Raw genomic sequence first — 24,003 nt, 5'->3', positions numbered from 1 at the left:
CTGCACAGAATACTCCAGGTGATAGACCAGGACATGCTATATGAAATATATTGTGGAATGATATGAGATCATCCAATGTGGTTGACAAATGGAAAGACAGAGTGTATTTCTATCCAACTTTGAAGAGTGTTTTGATGTGTTATGAATGAGGAGCAACTCTGATGGGCAGAAGGGTGCAGAGTCGCAACCCCCCCTTTGGAGAATCGCAAATCGCTACTATTCCGATGCTGTTATCAAAGGAAGTGAGAGAGATAAACAGCTCATACAAATTTATGAGAGAGGGGCACAGCACAGGTTGGAATGTCTCCTATTGACAAAGAGAGAGATTACTGCTATTGTCTCTTGGAGAAGGAATCGTGTATTGAGTACTGTTCTATTCATTGAAACCCCTCAGGGGGCAACCAGAGTGGTCTGGTTGAGGGATTGCATCATCCCAACCTGATTGACATCTGAGACCCCATGAGTGGGGATAAAAGAGGGGTCTGGGGAACACCTCTCAGACGCACCAGGAGAGACGCTACGAGACCGGTGGGGGCTTGTGTGTGTGTCCACCCTTGCCTGGGTGATGAGTCCTCCACGGAACGGTCTAGCTAAAGGACGGAGTGGTCATACGCGAATGGCCACAGCAACAATGCATCGATGGGTCCAGATCATAAAAGGAAAGTCGCCAAGTTAAATAGCTGTTATTCTCTCTCTCTTTCTCTCTCTCCAACAATTGCAACACCGCGAACAACAACTACTACAACCTGCATGAACTGAACTGAACTTTATATTTCCATTGGACAATTCATTATCCCCTAGACAACGATAGAGCTTATTTCTTATTGATTATTATTATACCCGCACTTTTAGGTTTAGTATTGACGATGTATATTATCTGTATATTTGCATTGATATTATTTTTGTGTATTTTTACTAATAAATACTGTTAAAAATAGTATCATCAGACTTCAACGGCTACTCCTATCTTTGCTGGTAAGACACCCAGTTACAGGGTTCGTAACAACTTGGGGCCTCATCTCGAGATTTGATACCAAATTGGAGGGCTAGTGAATCGGGTTTTTAAGTCCAGACTTGGATCTGGTTGCGCGGGTAGCCAGATGGGAAACCAGCAAAGATGGACGTAGACGAATTTACACAAAACCCAACTTTGAAGGCGCTAGAGGGGGCCACAAAGACGGACTTGGTAAATATTGCGAAAGGACTAAATCTCGCAGAGATGAGGTCGTCAATGAAAAAGTGGGAGATGTGGAGGGCCATAACTCAGTATTATATTGAGAAGAATGTGTTTTCGGCTGAGGTATTGGAACAGATCCCTGAAAAGGTACCAGCTATTGGGACGGCTCAGTTAGAGTTGGAAAAATTAAGGTTGGAACAGAAGAAAAGGGAGTATGAGCTCCAGCTAAAGGAGTTAGAGGCAAAGAGGGAGCATGAAATTAAGTTAAAACAGCTAGAAGCAGCTGAAAAGGAGAAGGAAAGAGCTGAAAGGGAGAAGGAGAAACAGAGGCAGCATGAGCTGGACATGGAGAAGTTAAGGTAAGAGAGAAGGGTCCACGGGGCGGACCGAGAGGAGAGGTTTAATGTTAGTAGGTTTAGGTTAGTACCTCCGTTCGAGGAGACAGATGTTGATAGTTACTTCTTGCATTTTGAAAAGGTGGCAGTGAATCAGAAGTGGCCCAGAGATCAATGGGTGGCGTTGTTACAAAGTGTGTTAAAAGGGAAGGCACAACGGGCATATGCGGCATTGTCTGTGGAGGAGGAGGAGTATGAGAATTACGAGGAAGTAAAACAGGCCATTCTTTGGGCCTACAAATTGGTACCTGAGGCCTATAGACAAAAGTTCAGAGATTTAAAGAAAGCGTGGAATCAGACATATGCAGAGTTTGCCTATGAGAAGGGTGTGCTCTTAGATCGCTGGTGTGCGGCAGAAAGGGTGGAAGAGGATTTTCAGCGTTTCAGGGAGTTAATTCTGGCTGAGGAATTTAAAGGTTGTGTTTCAGATGATATCTGGATGTATTTGAACGAGAAGCCGAATAAGTCCATATCCGAATTTGCCAGGTTCGCAGATGAATATGCCCTAACCCACAAGACAAAGTTTTCCTCAAATAAGAGTTACCAGAAAGACCGTAGGAACGGTAGAGAAAGCCCGCCGGCTGAGGGAGAAATTCAGCCGGGAGCTAGTGGTAAAAGTAAGGAGGAAGAAAGGCAAGATGGCAGGAGGGTTCCTGGCTTGACCTGTTTCAATTGTGGAAAGGTGGGTCATATTGCATCTAAGTGCTTTGCTCTGAGGAAGGAGACAGGAAAAGGGAAAGCAGCAGTCCCTACAGGGTGTATATTGTTGATCAGTAAATCGACGAGAAAGCCCCAGGTAGATAGAATATGAGAGGGGCGTGAGAAATTTATTTCAGAAGGGACCGTGTCTGTGAAAGAGGGAGAAACACCAGTTCCCGTGCGGATCTGGAGAGATACTGGAGCTGAGCAGTCATTGATTCTCAGTAAGGTACTAGATTTTGGTCCTGAGACCGGAGAGGTAGTTTTGAGGGGCATAGGAAAAGGGACAGAAGCTGTACCTTTGCATAGGATCATTATAAATTGTGAGCTGGTATCTGGACCAGTTGAAATAGGGGTGCGATCAGAATTCCCGAGAGAAGACGTGGACGTCCTTCTTGGTAATGATTTAGCCGGTGGTGAGGTTTGGTCAGCAATGAAGCTGACGAGCAAGCCTGTAAGTGTTGAGGACCCGCCCCTAGATTCCAAGATCTATCCCGCATGCGCGATCACTCGCAGCATGTCGAGAAAGGCAGCTGAGAAAGAGACCAGTTTAAATCAGTCCAGTATCGATTTGGCTGAGACGTTTTTACTGACCCTGTACCAAGAGAGGTTAGAGGATGGTAAAACGGAGAATAGGGAGGTGAAAGAGAATAAAGGAGAGGAGGTAGACCTACCCTTAGCCAGGAGGAAATTTATAGAGGCACAGAGTAAAAATGAGAAACAGTTAAGGCTGTTAGGTCCAGGGTTGGACATGGATGATCTGTCTGGCTTGACAGAACTGTTTGAAGAAGTTGAAAATTTTAAATGTGTTCCCGATAATGAAATGAGGGCAGTCCTAGATGAAAAGGATGCCATTACCTTGAAGAAGTCTGCTGGGTTAGCAGATGAGGTTGTTTTAACCCGCAGGGTTGAGTTTACTCTGGAAGGGAGTTGCCCAGAGAGTAACTGGAAGGATCAGGGGAACTTAGAATTTGAAAAGGGGATGGGTATTGAAAGCCTGGAAGAGACAGATGTCCCGTTTGAGTGTGTTCAAGCTGTGGATGCACGTGGTACTGAACCTAGTAATGAAACTCAGGAAAAGTCTGAGGTATTTGATTTGGTTGAAAAGGAACGCAGTCCTTTTGGGTCAGATGGACTTGGTTCAGTGAAGAAAGGGTTAACCTTGGTACTAGTGGGAAGTGAGAATTCCCAGTTGTTTGTGTTAGAAGGTGTGTTAAAAGTTAGTGAGGAGATAAAAGGTGGTGATGTGGATATTATTATTGAAGGAGAAGGGAAAAGTGTAGTTCCTAAATTGAATGAAGAAAATTTAAAGTCTGGATTGGTGTCTGAAGCAGTAACCAGGCTGAAGGAACAATGGCTTGTTAACAAGGTGCCTGCGAATCAATTACAGTTTGATTTGGAATGTAAAGGTATCCCATTCGCTAATGTTATTCAAGGGTGTGCTGTGAAGAGGCAGGATTTGAAATGTTGTATGGACAAAGAGGGATCGCTTGCAGATATTAAACTGAAAACTAATAGAATGAAGGGTCCTGAAGATAAAATTAATGACTTGCTTAAAAATAAAGAATTGTGTGGAAGTTCAGAAGATGGGCTAAGTTTGGAAAACATTGTTGATAAGTTAACTCCTATGAAAGGAGTATGCAAAAGCCTATTCCACACTGGTGAGCAAGCTAACCACGTGAAATTTAAGTGGAGAAGGGGCGAAGTTTGAAAAAAATGCCACTTTAAATAACAGAATCTGGTTTTAAGGGATTTCGACAAAGCATGTAAATAATAAAAAACAACACCATGGAAGATTGACTGTTAAGTTTAAAAGTAAAATAAAGATTAGTATTTGCATAAACTTTTGTAATGTACGACAGAATAATCACACATGTATTGGTTCACATTTTGTATTATATACTTAAGATCACAACCCTTTAGTTTTGTTTTTGCTGAAGAAAAGGAATAAAAAATAAGTAGTTACTAAATTGGAGTCTGATGCTCCAGGAATTTATTAAGGTACAAGATATTAAGATATTAAAGGAAGTGATAATGTACTCGCTGACTGTTTATCTAGATGCTAAGTTGAATGTATAACTGTATTAATCTGTAGTTAAAAAAAACCTCTTTTGTATTGTGTTAGATTCTGAAATTCTGGAAGACTCTTTATTAGTTAATTTTCCCCTTCGGTGAAAATTCTTAGAAGGATGGGGGTGTTACGAATGAGGAGCAACTCTGATGGGCAGAAGGGTGCAGAGTCGCCCCCCCCCCCCCACTTTTGGAGAATCGCAAATCGCTACTATTCCGATGCTGTTATCAAGGGAGATGAGAGAGATAAACAGCTCATACAAATTTATGAGAGAGGGGCACAGCACAGGTTGGAATGTCTCCTATTGACAAAGAGAGAGATTACTGCTATTGTCTCTTGGAGAAGGAATCGTGTATTGAGTACTGTTCTATTCATTGAAACCCCTCAGGGGGCAATCAGAATGGTCTGGTTGAGGGATTGCATCATCCCAACCTGATTGACATCTGAGACCCCGTGAGTGGGGATAAAAGTAGGGTCTGGGGAACAACCCTCAGACGCACCAGGAGAGATGCTACGAGACCAGAGGGGGCTTGTGTGTGTGTGCACCCTTGCCTGGGTGACGAGTCCTCCACGGTACGGTCTAGCTAAAGGATGGAGTGGTCATATGCGAATGGCCACAGCAACAACGCATCAACGGGTCCAGATCGTAAAAGGAAAGTCGGCAAGTTAAATAGCTGTTGTTCTCTCTCTCTTTCTCTCTCTCCAACAATTGCAACACCACGAACAACAACTACTGCAGCCTGCATGAACTGAACTGAACTTTATATTTCCATCGGACAATTCATTATCCCCTAGACAACGATAGAGCTTATTTCTTATTGATTATTATTATACCCGCACTTTTAGGTTTAGTATTGATGACGTATATTATCTGTATATTTGCATTGATATTATTTTTGCGTATTTTTACTAATAAATACTGTTAAAAATAGTATCATCAGACTTCAACGGATACTCCTATCTTTGCTGGTAAGACACCCAGTTACGGGGTTCGTAACAGATGCACAAAGTATTAACACAAAAAGGAAATGGAATGGTTAGTCTTGATTGCTGGTTTCACCAGTTGAAGAGATGGGATATTGATTGTCATGCGAGTAGCCAGGTGTCGGTTAATCTTCACCGACTTACAAGGAGAATTAGTGTTCTTTTCAAGTTGATATTTGAATTTGTTCAGAGTTTCCCAGTAGGGTTGTATTAGAGTTGAATAAGATGTTTCTTTTGGTGGTATTTCTGAAAAAAAGCCACAGAGGGAATGTTTAGAATCATAATCAGGTTTAATACTGTGTTTACTGCACATACTTTATGCTGTGAAATACCTTTTTCACAGCAGCAGTACACTGCAATACATAATAATAAAAATATGAAATACAATAGGAGGTAAATATAAAATGAATAAGTAGTGCAAAAAGAGAGAAATAGAAGAAATACAGAGGTAGTGGTATGGGTTCATTGTCCATTCAGAAGACGCTGTTCCTGAAATGTTGAGTGTATGTCTTCAGGCCCCTATACCACCTCCTTGATGGTAGCAAGGTGAGAAGAAGGCATGTCCTGGGTGAATGTCTAATTTTGTTGAAAGCCAACTTTTAATGAGCAGCATGAATTCCAGAGTAAATGAAAATCAGACAAAAACTGGAGATGCTGAAAATCTGGAATAACCAAAACCCAGAAAATGCTGGAAGCACACGGTAAATCAAGCTGCATGTGTTAAAACAGAGAGTCAGTATGGATGATTTCACATTATATTTCAAATACCATACCCTTGCCTGTTATCTTACCCTGTCTATATCCTCTGGAAGCCTCTCTCCATCCTTCATACCACCTATGCTATCATCCAACTGTTTATTTATCCTCAGCAAATTTGGATATATGTCAATTGATCCCCATATCCGAATCACTGATATAGATTGCAAATGGCTGAGAACCCAGCATCTTTACAGGAAGTAACCTGATTCTATACATAATTATTATTGAAATTGTTTTGAGAGTATATACTGTATATTAGGAACTTGTGACTGGAAGTGAATAAATGACATTCCAGGTGTCAAGTATAATCACTGGGTGTACTTTTCTAAATGATAGTTGGTTTATTATTGTCATTAACCAAGATTTTTTGGTATGCCAATAAAGACTCTAACAACTTTCTGTAGGTGTATGGTGTTGTGATAGATATTTGCTGTCTAAGGGCCAGGGGATTTTGTTTTATTTTCCAAGCTTGGCTTTCCAAACATAGCAGCTGACACCTGTAAAGATCAAAGTGTTGTTGAAGGAAAAGTTAAACTTCCAACTAATATTCTTTGTTTAGCTTCTAGTAGTAAACAGGAACCAGTCTTCTGTTCTCAATGTAAATGGCAAGGGAAGGAGTAATCAGTTTGAAGTTGAAAAAAAAAGCTTATATAGATAAAACAGACTTGTTGGCCCACGGCACTTGGTATAACTGCTGACGAGGTGCAGTATAAGATAATATGTTATTTAATTGTGCTTGTTTCAAAACAGACAATGCTGGATAAGTTGTTCAGTTCAAGGACACTTCCTGACCGATGAAAACAATCACAGCACTTCAATAGTTGATCTATTAGTAAGTTTATGTATTTGTTGAGTCTCCTTCACAGAATTAATTGTAGGTACCTTAGAACTTTGTCTCCAGAAATGTTAAGAACATTTGTGTTAAAAAATAGCTGAAGAAAATATCACGTGTGTGAAGTCACCCAAATGACAAAAGGACAGTGCAAAGTTAGACAGCATTTCAGTCATTTTCAGAGTAGTCCAGAAACTTCAAGAAAAATGACAGAAACACGGCTGAATTAGAATCTATTTCCCCTGCCTTCACTTTCTGTGATGGCCGACTGATTATTTATCTGAAGCTGATGGGTATGTCAATTTAGCTTATAGGAATTGTACCTGTGTTTTGGAAATCCTTGGTATAACTGCTGATGAGGTGCAGTATAAGATGGTTTGTAACGTGGAAATCTTTTATAAGATAAAAATCCTCTGTGAGTTTTAAATATATTTTAAGAATGTTGTTTGGATTTAAATATCACTGAAAATAAATGAATTGTGTTGAATGTACATTGTTAGCATGTAGTATCTGCTCCTTGATGGGGGGTGGGGAAGCACAGTGCAAATAGTGGATATTGGCGACTAAACTCGCTATGGAGAATATACAGGGATGTGAACCAGTCTTTGAAGATTGGGAATATCCAGTATAACCTCACTTCAATGACAGTTTCCATGGCTATTTATGTCGGAGAGGGTTCAAGGTCTTCATTTGCGTTTAGAACTTCATGATCAGGAAATTCAATACCATCACATTCTGACTGGTTGCATCACTACCTGGTATAGAGGCTCCAGTGTGTAGGATCAAAAGAGGCTGCATAGACTTATCCAGCTCTCTCATGGGCACTAATCTCCCCACTGAGGACATCTTCAAAAGGCAGTGTCTCAAGAAAGCAGCTTCCATCATTAAGGACTTTCACAATCCAGTATGTCCTCTTTTCATTATTACCACCAGGGAAGAGGTACAGGATCCTCAATACCCGCGCTCAACATTTTAAGAATAGTTTCTTCCCCTTCATCATTAAATTACTATAAAGATCCATAAACCCATGAACACTACCCCACTATTCCATTTTCTCATACTTACTTTTTGTAACTTATCGTAATTTTTATGACTTTCCCTGTACTGCTGTCACAAAACAACAAATTTCACAATATATCTGTGATAAAAACCTGATTCTAATTATGAGATACAGTAAAAAGCATTCTTTTGCAAGCCAGATCATTCCAAACATAAGAACATTGTGATAGTACAAAAGGAAAGACAATAATAGAATTTGGAATCTAGTTTTACAGGTACAGGGAAAGTGCAGTGAGATGGACAATAAGGTGCAAGGGCCATGATATGCTTTGACCATGAGATGAAATGTTCATCTTCATCATATAAGAGGTTTGCATAAGAGTAAGATAGAAGCTGTCCTTGAGCCTGGTGGTATGTATCCTCAAACCTTTGTGTCTTCTTGATGGAAGAAGGGAGAAAAGAGACTGGCCATAGTGGGAGGAGCTACTACTGCTCCTACTTCTTACGCTCTCATGTTATTATTCCTTTGTATAGTCACAGTTATATAGCACAGAAACAGGTCCTTCAGCCCAACTCATCCATGCTAACCGAGCTTGTCCTATTTGCTTGTGTTTGGCCCTTATCCCTCTTATCCTTTCCTATCTATGTGCCTTCTTAAAAGTCTTTTAAATATTGTATTCATACCCAGTTCTACAGATTTTTCTGGCAGTTCATTCCATATACCTAGCTTCAGTGTGAAAAAGTTACCCTTTGTTTCTATTTTAAACTTTTCTCCCCTTATCTAAAACCTATTCCCTCGGGTTTCAAACTCCCCTACCCTGGGGGAGAAAAAGTGCCGCATTCACCCTATCTCAGAATCAGTATCAGATTTAATATCTTTGGCATAGGTCATGAAATTCATTGTTTTGTGGCAGCACTACAGCACAATACATAATAAAAACACTATAAGTTACAGTAAGCTAACAAACAATATCAAAGTGGACAGTAAAAGTTTTTTCAAGTGTGTTAAAAATAAAAAAGAAATGAGAGTGGATATAGGACCGCTAGAAAATGAGGCAGGAGAAATAATAATGGGGGACCAGGAATTGGCTGATGAACTAAATGAGTATTTTGCATCAGTCTTCACTGTGGAAGACACTAGCAGTATGCCTGATGTTGTAGTGGGTGAAGGAAGAGAAGTGGGTGCAGTTACTATTACAAGAGAGAAGGTGCTCAAATTGTTGAAAGACTGAAAGGTACATAAGTCACCTGGATCAGATGAACTGCACCCTAGGGTTCTGAAAGAGGTAGCGTTAGAGATTGTGGTGGAATTAGAAATGATCTTTCAAACATCATTGGACTCTGGCATGGTGTCAGAAGACTAGAAAATTGCAAATGTCAATCAACTCTTTAAGAAAAGAGGAAGGCAGCAGAAGGGAGATTATAGTCCAGTTAGCCTGACCTCAGTGGTTGGCAATATGTTGAGGTCAATTGTTAAGAATGAGGTGATGGAGTACTTGGTGTCACAGGACAAGATAGTACAAAGTCAGCACGGTTTCTGTTGTAATGTGAGTATTATTAAAAGTAAGTTAATACTAATCGGGAAGCTGTTGGTAACAAGGGGCTAGTTCCGGGGCTGGTGCGGTTTTACTTCCAGTATGCATTGTATATAGTTCTACCCCCCATGCCGCACGAGCTACCTGAAAGCCTCTGTATTGTAAATATAATTTGCCGTCCCAGATAAAGATGTTCTTTAGGCCATGCAATTGTCAAGTGGTCCTTTTTTTAAAGTAGAAGTTACCACAGTTTCCTTCAGGGAAAATCCTGCCTGCCGAACCTGGTGGAATTCATTGAGGAGATTACAAGTAGGACAGATAAAGGGGACGCAGTGGATGTTGAATATTTGGTCTTTCAGAAGGCCTTTGACAACGTGTCACATGGGAGGCTGCTTACCAATTTGAAAGCCCATGGTTTTACAGGAAAGTTACTAACATGGTTAGAGTATTGGCTGATTGGAAGGAGGCAGTGAGTGGGAATAAAAGGATCCTTTTCTGGTTGGCTGCCAGTGACTAGTGGTGTTCCGCAGGGGTCGGTGTTGGGACCACTTCTTTTTATGCTGTATATAAATGATTTAGATAATGAAATAGATGGCTTTGTTGCCAAGTTTGCAGATGATACAAAGATTAGTGGAGGGGCAGGTAGTATACACCTTGAGTATTGTGAACAGTTTGGGCCCCTCATTTTATAAAAGATATGCTGGCATTGGAGAGGGTCCAGGGGAGGTTCACAAGGATGATTCCAGGAATGAAAGGGTTATCATCCGAGGAATGTTTGATGGCTCTGGGTCTGTACTCGCTGGAATTCAGAAGGATGAGGCGGGATCTCATTGAAACTTTTCAAATGTTGGAAGGCCTAGACAGAGTAGATGTGGAGAGGATTTTCTCATGTTGGGAGAGTCTAGGATAAGAGGGCACAGCCTCAGGATAAAGGGGCACCCTTTCAAAACCGAGATGCGGAGAAATTTCTTTAGCCAAAGAGCAGTGAATTTGTGGAGTTTGTTGCCACATGCAGCTGTGGAGGCCAGGTCGTTGGATGAATGTGTCAATGGGTTAATTGTCCAGAAAGAAATCTGATCATGAAGGGGGAAAAAGCTGTTCCTAAAACACTGAGTGTGTTTTCTTATGATTCTGTACCTCCTCCTTGATGGTAGCAATGAGAAGAGGGCATTTCCTTGGTAATGGGGGAACTCAATGATGGATACCACCATTTTTAGGCATCAACTTTTGAAGATGACCTTGGTGCTGGGCAGGCTGGTGCCCGTGATGGAGATGACTGAGTTTGCGACTTTCTACAGCTTTTTATGAAAAAGGCGATGCAACCAGTTAGAATGCTCTCCATAGTATTTCTGTATAAGTTTGCTAGTGTCTTTGGTGACATACCATATCTCCTCAAACTCCTCATGGAATATAGCCACTGAGGTGCCTTCTTTGTAATTGCATCAATATGTTGGGCCCAGGATAGATATTCAGTGATGTTGACAGCCAGGAACTTGAAACTGCTCTCCCTTTCCACTGCTGATCTCTCAATGAGGAATGGTGTGTTTAATTAAAGTCACCCTGGATCCCAATTCATCTAGTTTACTGGACTATCTTACCCTGTGTACCTGTTTAAGACTTTGTAAGACAAAGGAGGTGATCATGGATTTTAGGAAGACTAAGCCTACACTGCTCTCTGTTACTATTGAAGGCGAGGACGTGGACGTGATAGAGGACCTACAAGTGGGGGGGTGCACCCAGCTGACAGACTTGACTCAAGCACCAACACAGAGGCTGTGTACAAGAAGGGCCAGAGTCATCTCTACTCCTTGAGGAGACTGAGGTCCTTTGGAGTATGCAGGCCTCTCCTTAACAAGTTCTACCAGTCTGTTGTCACCGGTATGATCTTCTATGCAGTGGTGTGCCGAGGCAATGGCATCAACATGGGTGATGGCAACAGGCTCAATAAGCTGATCAGAAAGGCTGACTCTGTTATAGGAGTCAAACTGGACACACTGGAGGCACTGGTAGAACAAAGGACTCAATGGTAAATCCTGACAATTCTGGACAATGTTTCTCACCCTCTGCATCCACCTTGGCTGAACAGAGGAGCACTTTTAGTAATAGACCAAGATGACTACTGCGTTGCTCCAAAATGTGCCATATGAGGTCATTCTTGCTCTCGGCCATTAGGCTTCTATAATGAGTCAACCTATAGCCAGGGAATTGATGACCCCCTCCTGTTAGACTGCTTGAGGTAACTTTTTTTTATTCTTTCTACTTCTCCTCTAATATTTATATCTGTGCTCTTGTAATGCTACTGTGACACTGTGATTTCCTTTGGGATCAATAATGTATCTATCTATCTAAAGTACACGTAGAAAACATCCATTGCCCTGCCTTCAGCAATATCATGAAGGATCCTACCCACTCTGCTCATAGATTGTTTGTTCTACGCCAGTCAGGGAGGAGGCTACACATCGTCCACATCAGGACTGCTAGACTCAAAAACCCAAGCACTAACCCATTCCACCACCACTACTTTATCATTTCCTGTTAGTCCACTTATTTACAGATACTCCTGTGCCTAGCATCATTTTAAGAACATAAAATCAATGTATGTATATAAGCATTATTATTTATATTTATTGTTTTGTATTATTGTGTTATTGTATTTTCTTGTGCTGCATTAGATTTGGTGTAACAATTATTTTGTTCGCCTTTACACATGTGCACTGGAAATGACACTAAACAATCTTGATTCTTGAATTATATTCAATTCTAAAAAATCCCAATCAAATTTGTAAGACAGAATTTCACATACATAAATCTATTCTATCCTATCAATCCTTGACTTTCCAAATGTTCCTTATAATCCCCTCCAGTAACTTTCACACATTGAAGCTAGACTCAGTAGTCTGTAATTCTTTAGTTTGTCCTTGCAGTCTTTTTTAAGTAAGGTCTCATTAACCATCCTCCAGTTTTCAAGTACCTTCCCCATGACTGGATGATTCAAATTTCTTTGTCGGGGATGCTACATCTAGGTGTTTTCTGGAGCTACCACGGAAACAGGCCCTTTATCCCACCAATTCTCTTCCAACTATCAACCACTCATTTTATTCCCCCACACTCCAACACTGTCAAGGTTATACCTGTGGCAATTGGCAGTGGCCATTAAATTTACCAACCTATATGGGAGAACCCACACAGAGAATCAGAGGTCAGAAATGAACCCGATTCACTGGAACTGTGTGTCAGCTAATTAGGAACAGCTGAGGAGCAAAGCGATCTGAACGTCCAGTTGTATAAATAATTAAAAACCATCGTAGAAAGGGTGGATATGTAGTGGAAAACCTTCCTCTAATATTTTTTTAAACTTCTGTGTACGTCCGACATGTTTGCCAGACGTGCTTTGGCTCTGCAAATTGAAGAATGACGACAATGCAACTGGTCCATCTCGTTAATCAAACGGAACGGTTCGCCAGGGAGTCCGGGGAATGGGTCACGTGAGAGGCTAAGTGATTGACGGTAGAAGTAGCCATTCACAGGCAGTCGGTGATGACATAATAGAGCTGGTTCGGGAGCTTGCGGGGCAGGGAGAGGAGAAATGGGCCAATGCGAGTGGGCGAGATGTAGGGCAGGCGGTGGGATGTCTCTTTGTTACGGTCGCGAAATGGAAGAGCGTTGGGTGAAAGGAGAGGGGCGCCGCGGTGGTAGGATCGGCAGGCGATGGCTCTGGTTGCACTGCCTGTGCTGCTGCACCCTGCTGTTCCTCCTTGTGACTTTGCAGGTTAGGTGCTTTCTTGCTGCTCTGTCCCCCAGGAGCACGGCGGCGTCACTGGCGTGGTCCCATTGCCACCTCCCCCCATCCCACTCATTCCACGATACAGGTATTGTGGAGATAACAATAAGACCCTCTCTGTAAAGTGTAACGCTTTCCCCTTATTTACGTGTTTTCATTCAGCTCCACATTTTTGATGCACACTTACCACGTACAACTTGCGCCGTATTTGCAAATAGGCTCTTGCTAATAGCTCTTGTTGCCCACCATTAAAGTTGTAATTACGTGGCGTCTTTCACTACCCAAGAGACCCCTCCCTTCAAGTAAATAATGAATTAGGTTTGAAGTTTAGGACAAAAACAATCGGTAGAAAAACCCATCTGTGGTGGGACTGTTCATAGAAGTCCTTCCCGTGATGAGAATGGAAAAGGACTGAATTGAATTGAAAACCTGACTAGTGATGTATGCACATAGACTTTTCTGAGCAGATAGTCAGTCACGCTTCTTTATCATGAATAATCCCTGGGGTTTCTTTTAACATGTTCTTTTATATTTAAGATTGCCGATGTAAAATAACTTTTAGACAGTTATCTCCATTTAAAAGTTTCCCGTTAATTTAACATTTAAATTGTACTCCCTTTCAGATTAACAGTTCTGTACTCAAACGCAGGATTTTGATGGCTATACTGAAGCTTACTTTCCTCCCACCACAAAGAAAGAACATTTGCTCCGTTCTATTTATTGCATATCCATATCAGCTTCCAACAATGGCATTTTGTTTTAGTAGCTCCGCAACCTATTCTGTCACAAGCCTATCACACATCTTTCAAATTCTTTTTCTTCCCACTTATAAAGCGGTAGTTTATATTTGCTGGTTAACCCACACCTGGATAGTGATAGGAAACTGGAGCATCTCGCAGGCACCCACAGACGTGAAGAGAGTGTGACATCTGATGTGAGACTCAAACCTGGGTCACTGGAGCTATGAAGCAACGGTATTAACCATGGTGCTCTTTAGGAGAAAAATTGTTTATCCCTTTAAAATAAAAGTATGTTCTTGGTTATAAATGATATCAGTGTTTGCCAAAATACTTATTACTTTTTACAAAAGCAGCAACTCAATTATTATTAGGTATTTTACTGTATACTGAATGAAACAATGACGAACTTATTCTGAGATACTGATGAATAAGTTTTTTTTCAAATGAAGTATTTTTATAAGGAGGTTTATGGATCCCTGCTGACAGCCCTACCAATTCCTACCTGTGTGCTTCCATTTTTTTTGTACTGAGGTTTATTTTGAACATGGCAGATTTTCTGAATGAGTTTTCAAGGCTTTGAATACTGACAGCCCTGTGTAAGGTAATTGATAATTTAAAAGTGGCCTTGAGCGTAGGTTTCATCCTGAGAATATAGTGTGGTAGTGGCTTATTTCGATATCACTACGTTAGGTAGATAGGTGATTCAAAGCTAATAAGAGAAAACTGAGGGTTTATAAGGCATTGGTCAGACCATACTTGTCAGTATTGTGAGCAGTTTGGGGCCCCTTATCTAAGAAAGGATGTTCTGGCATTGCAGAGGGTCCAGAGGAGGTTCACGAGAATGATCCCAGGAATGAAAGGGTTAATGTCTAGGGAGCTTGGGAGCTTTCAATGGCTCTGGGCCTTTACTTGCTGGAATTTAGAAGAATGAGGGGGAACTCACTGAAACTTATCGAATATTGAAAGACCCAGATAGAGTGGACGTGGAGAGGATATTTCGTATAGAGGGGGAGTGAGACTGGAAGGTATATCCTCAGAATAGAAGGACATCCTGTTAGAACAGAGATAAGGAGGAATTTCTTCAGCCAGAGGGTGGTGAATTTGTAGGATTTATTGCCAGAGTTGGCTGTGGAGGCCAAGTAATTGGGTATGTTTAAAGCAAAGTTTGATAGGTTCTTGATTAATAAGTTTGTCAAAGGTTATCGGGAGAAGGCAGGAGAATAGGGTGGCGAGGGATAATAAATCAGCCATGATGGAATGGCACAGCGACTCAAAGGGCATAATGGTCTAATTCTGCTGCTACCTAAGTCACGTGGAAAATTGCAAAACAAAAAATTCTGGAAACCATGTAGATTATAATGTTATTCTTGCTATCTCTCCAGTTTATTTTAACGATTTTCTCTTGCTCTTTAATAAACTTTTCTCCATTTCTCCTGTCAGCTCATGCTGGTACATTGCCTGCTTATGTTCCTGTTTATGCTGGAACAGTTCCCATCCCTTCAAAATCATAGTGCCGCAGATAACCCAGCGATCCCCTCGTGGCCCGAATTCTATTTATTGCCATTTCACTGCTCGAGGGAATTAGTGGATGTGACAGATCTTGCAAAACTATTGACCCCAAAACGTTGACCACTAATTTTCTTCAGAATCACATCACTGAATTAAAGCTTATCCCTGCAGCAGTTTGCATAGTTATAAAACTGAATGCTGCAGAGGTGGCAAATGTATCTGAAAAAAGAAACGGAGTCATCATTTTAGGCCAATAACCTTTCATAAGGCCATTAGTGTTGTTACTCTGAAGTCAAATCTTCAAGGAATGGAACGTGATCTATGCCCGAGCAGAACGTTGAAGTCCAGCCTAGGAACTCCCAATGAGTCTGCTAGATAATTGGGACCAGAACTTTTCTCCTTAACCTCAAATAACTAAAGAAACACTGCTAATGCAAATAAACAAACCTACTTAGAAAATTCATCTTTTCAGCACTCTTAAAATATAAGTTAGACACATTTTATAATGTCACTCATGATTTTTACTTAAAGAAAATGATTTTCAAAGTGCTGATGTTGTGCATTGAGTATATGTGTGTGTAATTAATAGTGGCAAAGAGCAATGTGATGAGGGTGGAAATACAGGTAGCGATGGATAATGTTAACTGTGTGGGTGGATATTTGTTTTGTCATTTCAAACTTGATAGCAGTTTTTAAAATATGTGAGAGGTTGGTGTGTTTGCCCAGTTTTATTTTGATAATTGAAAATTCTTGATCTTCCAAACTGTGGGCAGTCATGGATGGGATGCTGTTTTTGTGTCTACCAACAAGAGGCAGTTGTTTTATGGATCCTTTTTTTCCATTAGCAATCAATCCTACCCTGTTAAATTGAATGGGTTATGCCCAGAGTGATTTGGGACTGTTTCCTTTTCTTCCCACCTATTTAGAATGGAGTAAGATGGTCTTAAAACACCATTGTGCTCAATGTGAAGATGAAACATCTGCATTGATACGTAAGGTGCAATATGTTCTAAGCATCTCCCTGCATGAACATCAAGAACTCTAAATCTATACCTTACTTAGGTGATGTTTGAACCTTCTAGTGGTACCAGTTCAATATAAAATGCTCTAAACTTGCCTATTTTTCCTGCTTTATAAATCAACTTTAAGCTTTATAGAAATTATAATGTTCCCTTTAAGTCATGTAGCTAAACAAAAGTTACTGTAAATGTTGTGTATGATGCGGATTGCTTATACCTGTACTTTGCTCTCTTTTTGCAGGCTGTACTCTACAGTAGTTTGCGATTTCTTCCAGACTTTCCTTTCTGCTTAAGCAGCTTTTACCAGTTCCTGCCTCCTGTTGCTGATCCTGTAGCTTACAGCTTGTGGATGCTCTTCTAATTCCACTCTGTTCCTCCTGGTATATATGTGTCTATATTTATACGGATTTATAAAATATAGTGTGACTTTCTATTGTTGCCACTAATTTTCTTTTTCAATGCCAGCTTTCAATAAATTGTACTGTGACTAACAACCATGAAATCAAAATAAAAATAAAACTGCAGATGTTGTAAATCAGAACATTAAGAATCATCTTCAGGTCCATAAAACAGAGTCAAAATCTTGGTTTAGTAAACCTTCACCAGAATTGAAAGATGTTAGAGACTTAGTAAAGCTATTTTGAGAGATTTACAGGCAGTGGAGTGGGATGAGAGGAGGATAGACAACTGACAAAGCGAAGGAATGGAGGTAGATGTGGGACAATGGAAATCCTACAGGCAAAACCAGAGGAGGCTTAAGTACAACAGCAGACACCATCCCTACAGGAAAATTAGGGCCAAAATTCTGATTTAAACTTGCTGTACTTGATGCTGAGGGTGAAAGGTTGAACAGACCAGGCCTGGATGCTGAGGTGCTGTTTACATCCAGGTTCAATCCAACATCAAAGGAGACTGAAGTCAATATATGTGTAGAGTTGAAAAGAAGAATGACAATGCTTTACCAGCAGACAGTGATCCCTCTTCGAGCACAGTATTGATTGGAAGATATATGAACTTCTCCTTGTCCTTGATAATCAGAAGGAGTCTTGCAGTCTCCATAAAACATCATTAAGGCTGATTTATACTTGTTATACTTGTTATGGCTACGTCATAACCCTGATTTTTACTTCTGCATCGCTCTACGTCGTAGTGAGCATGTGTTGGTGTGCGCCAAAACGCTATTTGGCGGTGGAGTTTCTATGCCACTGTGTTGAGTTTCTTTGTGAGAGGCATGGACGAGGAAATGCATTTCAAACATTTTCGCATGTCGGCAGGTAGATTTGATGATTTGGTTCATTTATTTCGCATCGGTGTACGTACAACCTGCAGACATGGCAGAGAAGAAGCAACCGGAAATGCGTAGGAGGAAATGCGATGCTACCAAGCGGACCAATCACAGTTGTTGCGGTCTGCATCGCTGCGACACGTGAGCAACTTTTCTGGAGAGGTGCACGTCATAGGGTACGTGTTACCTATGGCGTAGATGCGACGCACAAGTATAAATCAGCCTTTAGGGTGTGGAAAATCGTGAGCTCATGCAGGTTTCTCTTCCCTCTATAACTCTGGTTAACTTTCAAAGGTGATTATAATCCCAGGAATATTTAGTAAGTGGCGGTTGCTTATCACGTTAAAGAGAAGTGGTTGAAGTAAGACCTCTCTGTGCCTTTGTCACTAATTCTATTTATCCATACTATGTGTTTGTTTGAGTCAGACTGTTTGGCATTTCTGCAAAACTTTTCCTTTGTGTTTCCATTTCCATATCCTCTTCACAAACGTTAAATTCCTAATCACTTAGAAAGCCTTTTAAGCTCCTTGTTAATGTAACTTCTCCCAGTACTTCAACTACTTTTCTAGCTTTCCTGTACTATTCCAAATGATGTTCAACAGCCCTATACTCTCAACGGTCCATTCCCTTTGGTTGTGACCTCTTTAAATTCTTTTGCTCTGCACTTCGGAATTTCTTTCCAAGACGTTGAAACCCAGCCCTCTCACATTGCACCTGTCTGTCCAAATCCAAGATCTTCTTTACAACCCCTCCCCTACACCTTCACACATCCCAACCATATCATCCCCTTTAAAGCTTAATGTTAATCATTTTGATCAGTGGGTAGATTCATGTGTATTTTATTCTACCATTAACAAAAATTAATTCAAAGTCTTTAAGAATTAGACCAGAAGGCCATTAGAAATGAAATGAGACTGTTTTGCCATTCTGTTAGGGCTGACTATTTTTACAACCCCATTCTCTCGCCATCTTACCTTTAACCCCTTATCAATAGAGAACCTATCAACCTCACTTAACTACACCCAGTGACTTGGACTTCACAGTCCAATCTGTGTCAATGAATTTCACAGATTCACCACCCTCTGCCTGAAGAAATTCCTCATTTCGGTTTTAAAGGAATATCCCTGTATTCTGAGTGTGCCCTTGGATCCTAGACTCTCCTACTGATGGAAACGTCCCCTCTGTGTCTATATTTTCCAAGCCTCTCATTATACAGTAAGTTTCAATGAGACCCTCTCCCCTATCTTTCTGAACTCCACTGAGTACCAGCCCAGAGACTCAAATGCTCCTCTTACATTAAGCCTTTAATTCCTGGGATCGTTCTTTAGGACCAGCAGACCTGAGGCCCAGAATTGCTCACAGTATTCCAACATGCTGGCCCAGAGCTAAGGAAGAGGCTGCTCCTTGATAATGCCTAGAATTTTATTGGAAATCTTTTACAGCCCCTTTCACAATAGTTCTATAACATGCATGGAATGGGTTAATTGAAACAACTTTTCTGACTGTGCAATCCAGCAATTGAAAATAACATTCCCTATGCTTACATTTTGGTTTTGGCCTCAGCAATGAATTCTCTACCCAGGATTGTGTGTGAGTGTATTTGAGTATTCTTGTTTGGTAAACATATCTCTTTGAAGTGATGAATACAGATTTTGTGTGTGCACAATTTGTAAAAAGAAAATTTCTGAAATGCTTAACAAATGTTGATTTGTGTCCTTGGAGGTGTTTATTAAATTTGTTTCTGTCTCAATATAACTTGTTGATTGTTGAGATGAGTCATGTGTCAGCTGTTTGTTGGCATGAGTTCAAATCTAGTTTGTTGATATTATTTCGCTAAATAAATTGTAGTCAGTAACAACAAGTTTGTTATTTTAGGTTTGTGGTTTTTAATCTAATCTTCAATAAATCCAAAATTAAAATAATTAAAAACACGATTGAACTGCATCAAAATTTACCTTGCATTATTATATTTTAAGAGTAAGATACTATTAATTTTCTAGTTATTACAGGTTAATTTCATAAAATTATTGAGAATCAGGCCACCACAAGCTTTTGGTTGTATTGATTAAGATAGCATTGATCTTTATTAATTAGAGGGTGAGAATGTGTAAATGCGTAGTTCAATTGTAACTTGGATTTTGAATTGTGAAGCTGGTTGGAAATTGATGAAAGCAGAGTGAGAAAGTTTGCTGCTTTAGCAAAAACGAACTGCTAAAGGAGCTCAGTGAGTCAGGCAGCATCTGTGGAGAGAAACGGATCGTCGATGTCTTGGGTTGAGACCTTCATTTGGATTTCTGGCATTCCATACTCCTGGATCGATATTCCCAACCGCTTGCCTCTGGAACCTAAAAACAAAATTAAAATGCTGGTAGCTTGAAATAAAAACTGCAAATGCTGGAAATGCGCTGCAGGTCAGGAAGTATTTGTGGCGGGAGAAAGAATTGAATTAATGTACAGGGTGAATGCTCTGAACCGCTATCTCTCTCCCTCACTAAGGAGAGTTTGTGGCATTTTCTTTTGTTGTTTCTGACACAACTTGAAAGATGCGAAGCAGGAAAGAGTGCAGAGAAGATTAACCAAAATATTGCCAGACTTGGGGCCTAAGTTATAGGGAGAGGTTGAGATGGCTCGAACTTTAATCATTGGAGTAGAGGAGACTGTGGTGACCTTATGGAGCCGTATAAAATCATGAGAGGCATAGATGGTGTGAATATAGTCTTTTTCTCAGGGAAAGGGAATGAAAAGCTAAGTTTAAGATGACATGGGAGAGATCTGAAAGGGACCATGTAGTGGGTGGTGAAAGTATCAAATGAACTGCCAGAGGAAGTGGTTGAATCAGTTACAATAACAATATTTAATAACCTCTGAGGCCACAAACCAGGCACGCCCAGGATCCTCTTCAGTTTGCGTATAAGGAGAAGGTGGGAGTGGAGGATGCTATCACGTATTTGCTGCACACATCACTCTCTCACCTAGAGGGGGTCAGTTGTGCTGTGAGGATTACATTCCTTGACTTCTCTAGTGCCTTTAACACCATCCAGCCCAAGATCTTAAGGCACAAACTAACGGAGATGGGAGTAGACTCTCACATGGTGGATTGGATAGTGGACTACTTGACAGATAGGCCTCAGTATGTGCGGTTGGGAGACTGTAGGTCTGACACGGTGGTCAGCAGCACAGGGGCGCCGCAGGGAACCGTACTCTCTCCGGTCCTGTTCACCCTGTACACATCAGACTTCCAATATAACTCGGAGTCCTGCCATGTGCAGAAGTTCGCTGATGACACGGCCATAGTGGGGTGTGTCAGGAATGGACAGGAGGAGGAGTATAGGAAACTGATACAGGAATTTGTGATATGGTGCAACTCAAACTACCTGCGTCTCAATATCACCAAGACCAAGGAGATGGTGGTGGACTTTAGGAGATCTAGGCCTCATATGGAGCCAGTGATCATTAATGGAGAATGTGTGGAGCAGGTTAAGACCTACAAGTATCTGGGAGTACAGTTAGACGAGAAGCTAGACTGGACTGCCAACACAGATGCCTTGTGCAGGAAGGCACAGAGTCGACTGTACTTCCTAAGAAGGTTGGCGTCATTCAATGTCTGTAGTGAGATGCTGAAGATGTTCTATAGGTCAGTTGTGGAGAGCGCCCTCTTCTTTGTGGTGGCGTGTTGGGGAGGAAGCATTAAGAAGAGGGACGCCTCACGTCTTAATAAGCTGGTAAGGAAGGCGGGCTCTGTCGTGGGCAAAGTACTGGAGAGTATAACATCGGTAGCTGAGCGAAGGGCTCTGAGTAGGCTACGGTCAATTATGGATAACTCTGAACATCCTCTACATAGCACCATCCAGAGACAGAGAAGCAGTTTCAGCGACAGGTTACTATCGATGCAATGCTCCTCAGACAGGATGAAGAGGTCAATACTCCCCAATGCCATTAGGCTTTACAATTCTACCGCCAGGACTTAAGAACTTTTTAAAAGCTATTATTAATGCTTTTTGAGATAGTGATTTAGATGCATATCATATTCTTTACTGAGTTAAGTATTGTATGTAATTAGTTTTGCTACAACAAGTGTATGGGACATTGGAAAAAAGTTGAATTTCCCCACGGGGATGAATAAAGTATCTATCTATCTATCTATCTATCTAATGGAGAGGAAGGGTTTCGAGGGATATGAGCCAAATGCAGGAAAATGAGACAAGCTTGGATGTGCATCTTGATCAGCACGGGTGAGTTAGGCTGAAGGACCTATTTCTTTGCTGTATTATTCTATGATTTTATGACTAACTTTCTACAATCCACTACTGTTAAGTGAGCCTGCATAAAACTTTACCTCCTTGTTACTGACAAGCAAGGAGGGAGAGGTATTGCTATGGGGATGTTAATTATGCAGGTAGAAAGGCATGTAGGCACGGCAGCACAGACTGAATGTCAGATGGTAAGGAGACCTTTGTTATCAGTAACAGAGAGCATAATGACTGATATAACATGGAATGAAAATGCAATATTTTCTGTAACTTTTCTTATGGTTGGGGGTTACATGTCCAGCAGGGGTTTCTTGTAGCAACAGGAGATTGAAATCGAACATCCTAGCAGGTATTTAATAGTTTGCTGTGTGTGAGACTCCAAAGGTTTGTATAGGGCTTAGTATGATATCTAAGCATGCTAATTTTTTGATAGGCACTGTTAATATATAATTTAATATTCATAATTAAATTTGAAAAGTACATTTTCTGTCTGTATGAAAATGGAACAATGCAGAAGCTAGACAAATTAAGCCCTTTCCTACTGATGTCAACACAGACCTTTTAGTTCATCAATGATTTTATGTGCCTGGGTGGTTTTAGAAATGAGCCTTGGAAATATGGCTGTATTGCTACCCCTTGAATTGGAAGGTATTAAGTACCCCTTCTGATTGCCTCTCCGAACAAGGGATTAGATCTATCATCCCTCATTGCCAGATAATCGTCCAGTGAGCTCCTTGTGTCTGACAGAAGTAATACAGCCCTCACCCCACTCCGTCAAAGTTGAGTTTCTGTTCATATGCACAGGTGCACTGAGAAACCTGCTTGCAGCAGCATTGCAACACATAGCACTAGATCAGCAGCATTCTCAAGAAAAACATTAACTACTATACAGATTTAATAAGAACGAACACAAATAGATCCAGAAATGAAAAATCCATTGTAGTCCAGGAGTGGTCATAGTATTGCTGTAGTGAGGTAGTGAACACGGTTGTGCAGGTTTGTTCAGGAACAGAATGGTTGAAGGGAAGTAGAATAAATGGATTTGAAATGGCGATGTGAGACTTCAGGCTTCTGTACCTCCTGCCTGATGGTAGCTGCAAGAAGCTGGCATGGCACATATTGGGGATGTTTAATGATAGATTTTGCCTTCTTGAGCCAGTTCCTCCTATAGATACTACTGATGAGGAGGGATATTCCCATTATGTATTGAGCTGAGTCCATAATATCTAGCTAGTAAAAAGTTTCTCTGCATAGACTACATAAAATTTTAACCAACTTCTATAGATGGACTGTTGAGAGTATCCTAACTGGTTACATCACACCCTGGTATGGAAACACCAATGACTAGTATTGAAAAGAGCTATAAAATTGGCGAATACAACCTAGTTCATCAAAGGCAAAGCCCTATCTAGCATTGAGTACCTTTACTTGAGTACTGATCCACGAAAGCAGCACCCATCAAAGCCCCCCCTATCCAAGCCATGCCTTATTCTCACCACTACTACCATTGGCAGGTGGTGCAGAGCCTTGGGTCCCATACCTCCAGCTTCAGGAAGAGTTATTACTCTTTAACTATCAGGCTTCTGAACAAGCATGGATAACTTTAATCATCTCTACTCTGAACTGTTTCCACAACCTGTAGAGACACTTCCTAAGACTCTTCACAACTCACGTTCCCAGTATTAAAGTTATTTTTTAAATTTACAGTTTGTTTTCTTTTGCATTAGTTCTTTATCAGTCTCATAAAATTTATTATATTGTTTTTCCCCTGTAAGAAAATGAATCTCAAGGTAAAATATACGTACTTTTGTAGTACAATTACTTTGAATTCTGAACGTAAAGGAGTAGAGAGTCTCTGTTGATAACTTGGTGTGAATTGAAACTTGTGTCAGTTTTCACTTTTAAAAAAAAACTAAAAAGCCAAAGAAACAGGATTTTGAAAGAAACGACTGTAGTTTTATTTTACAA

At 40.8% G+C, this 24,003-nt stretch overlaps 1 protein-coding gene across 12 annotated transcripts in view; it reads left to right on the top strand.

The window, feature by feature from the left end:
- Window positions 1-13,041: 13,041 nt before the first annotated feature.
- Window positions 13,042-24,003, top strand: part of fut10 (fucosyltransferase 10) — a 357,225-nt gene continuing 346,263 nt past the window's right edge. For 10 of the 12 annotated variants that reach the window (XR_012098609.1, XR_012098610.1, XM_073042537.1 and 7 more), the window contains exon 1: window positions 13,042-13,220. Coding sequence is in view for 9 of the 12 variants with exons in the window: in XM_073042537.1 (XP_072898638.1) it covers window positions 13,080-13,220 (141 nt within the window). In the remaining 3 variants the exon portion in view is untranslated. Of the gene's footprint in view, window positions 13,221-16,741; window positions 16,881-24,003 lie in introns of all 12 variants that reach the window. The other 2 variants (XM_073042540.1, XM_073042532.1) reach the window with 2 other exon arrangements.

Source organism: Hemitrygon akajei, chromosome 4 (genome assembly GCF_048418815.1).
Source record: "Hemitrygon akajei chromosome 4, sHemAka1.3, whole genome shotgun sequence".
Lineage (NCBI taxonomy): Eukaryota > Metazoa > Chordata > Chondrichthyes > Myliobatiformes > Dasyatidae > Hemitrygon > Hemitrygon akajei.
The sequence above is the reverse complement of the archived record's forward strand: the minus strand, read 5'-3'. Positions and strand labels throughout refer to the sequence as shown.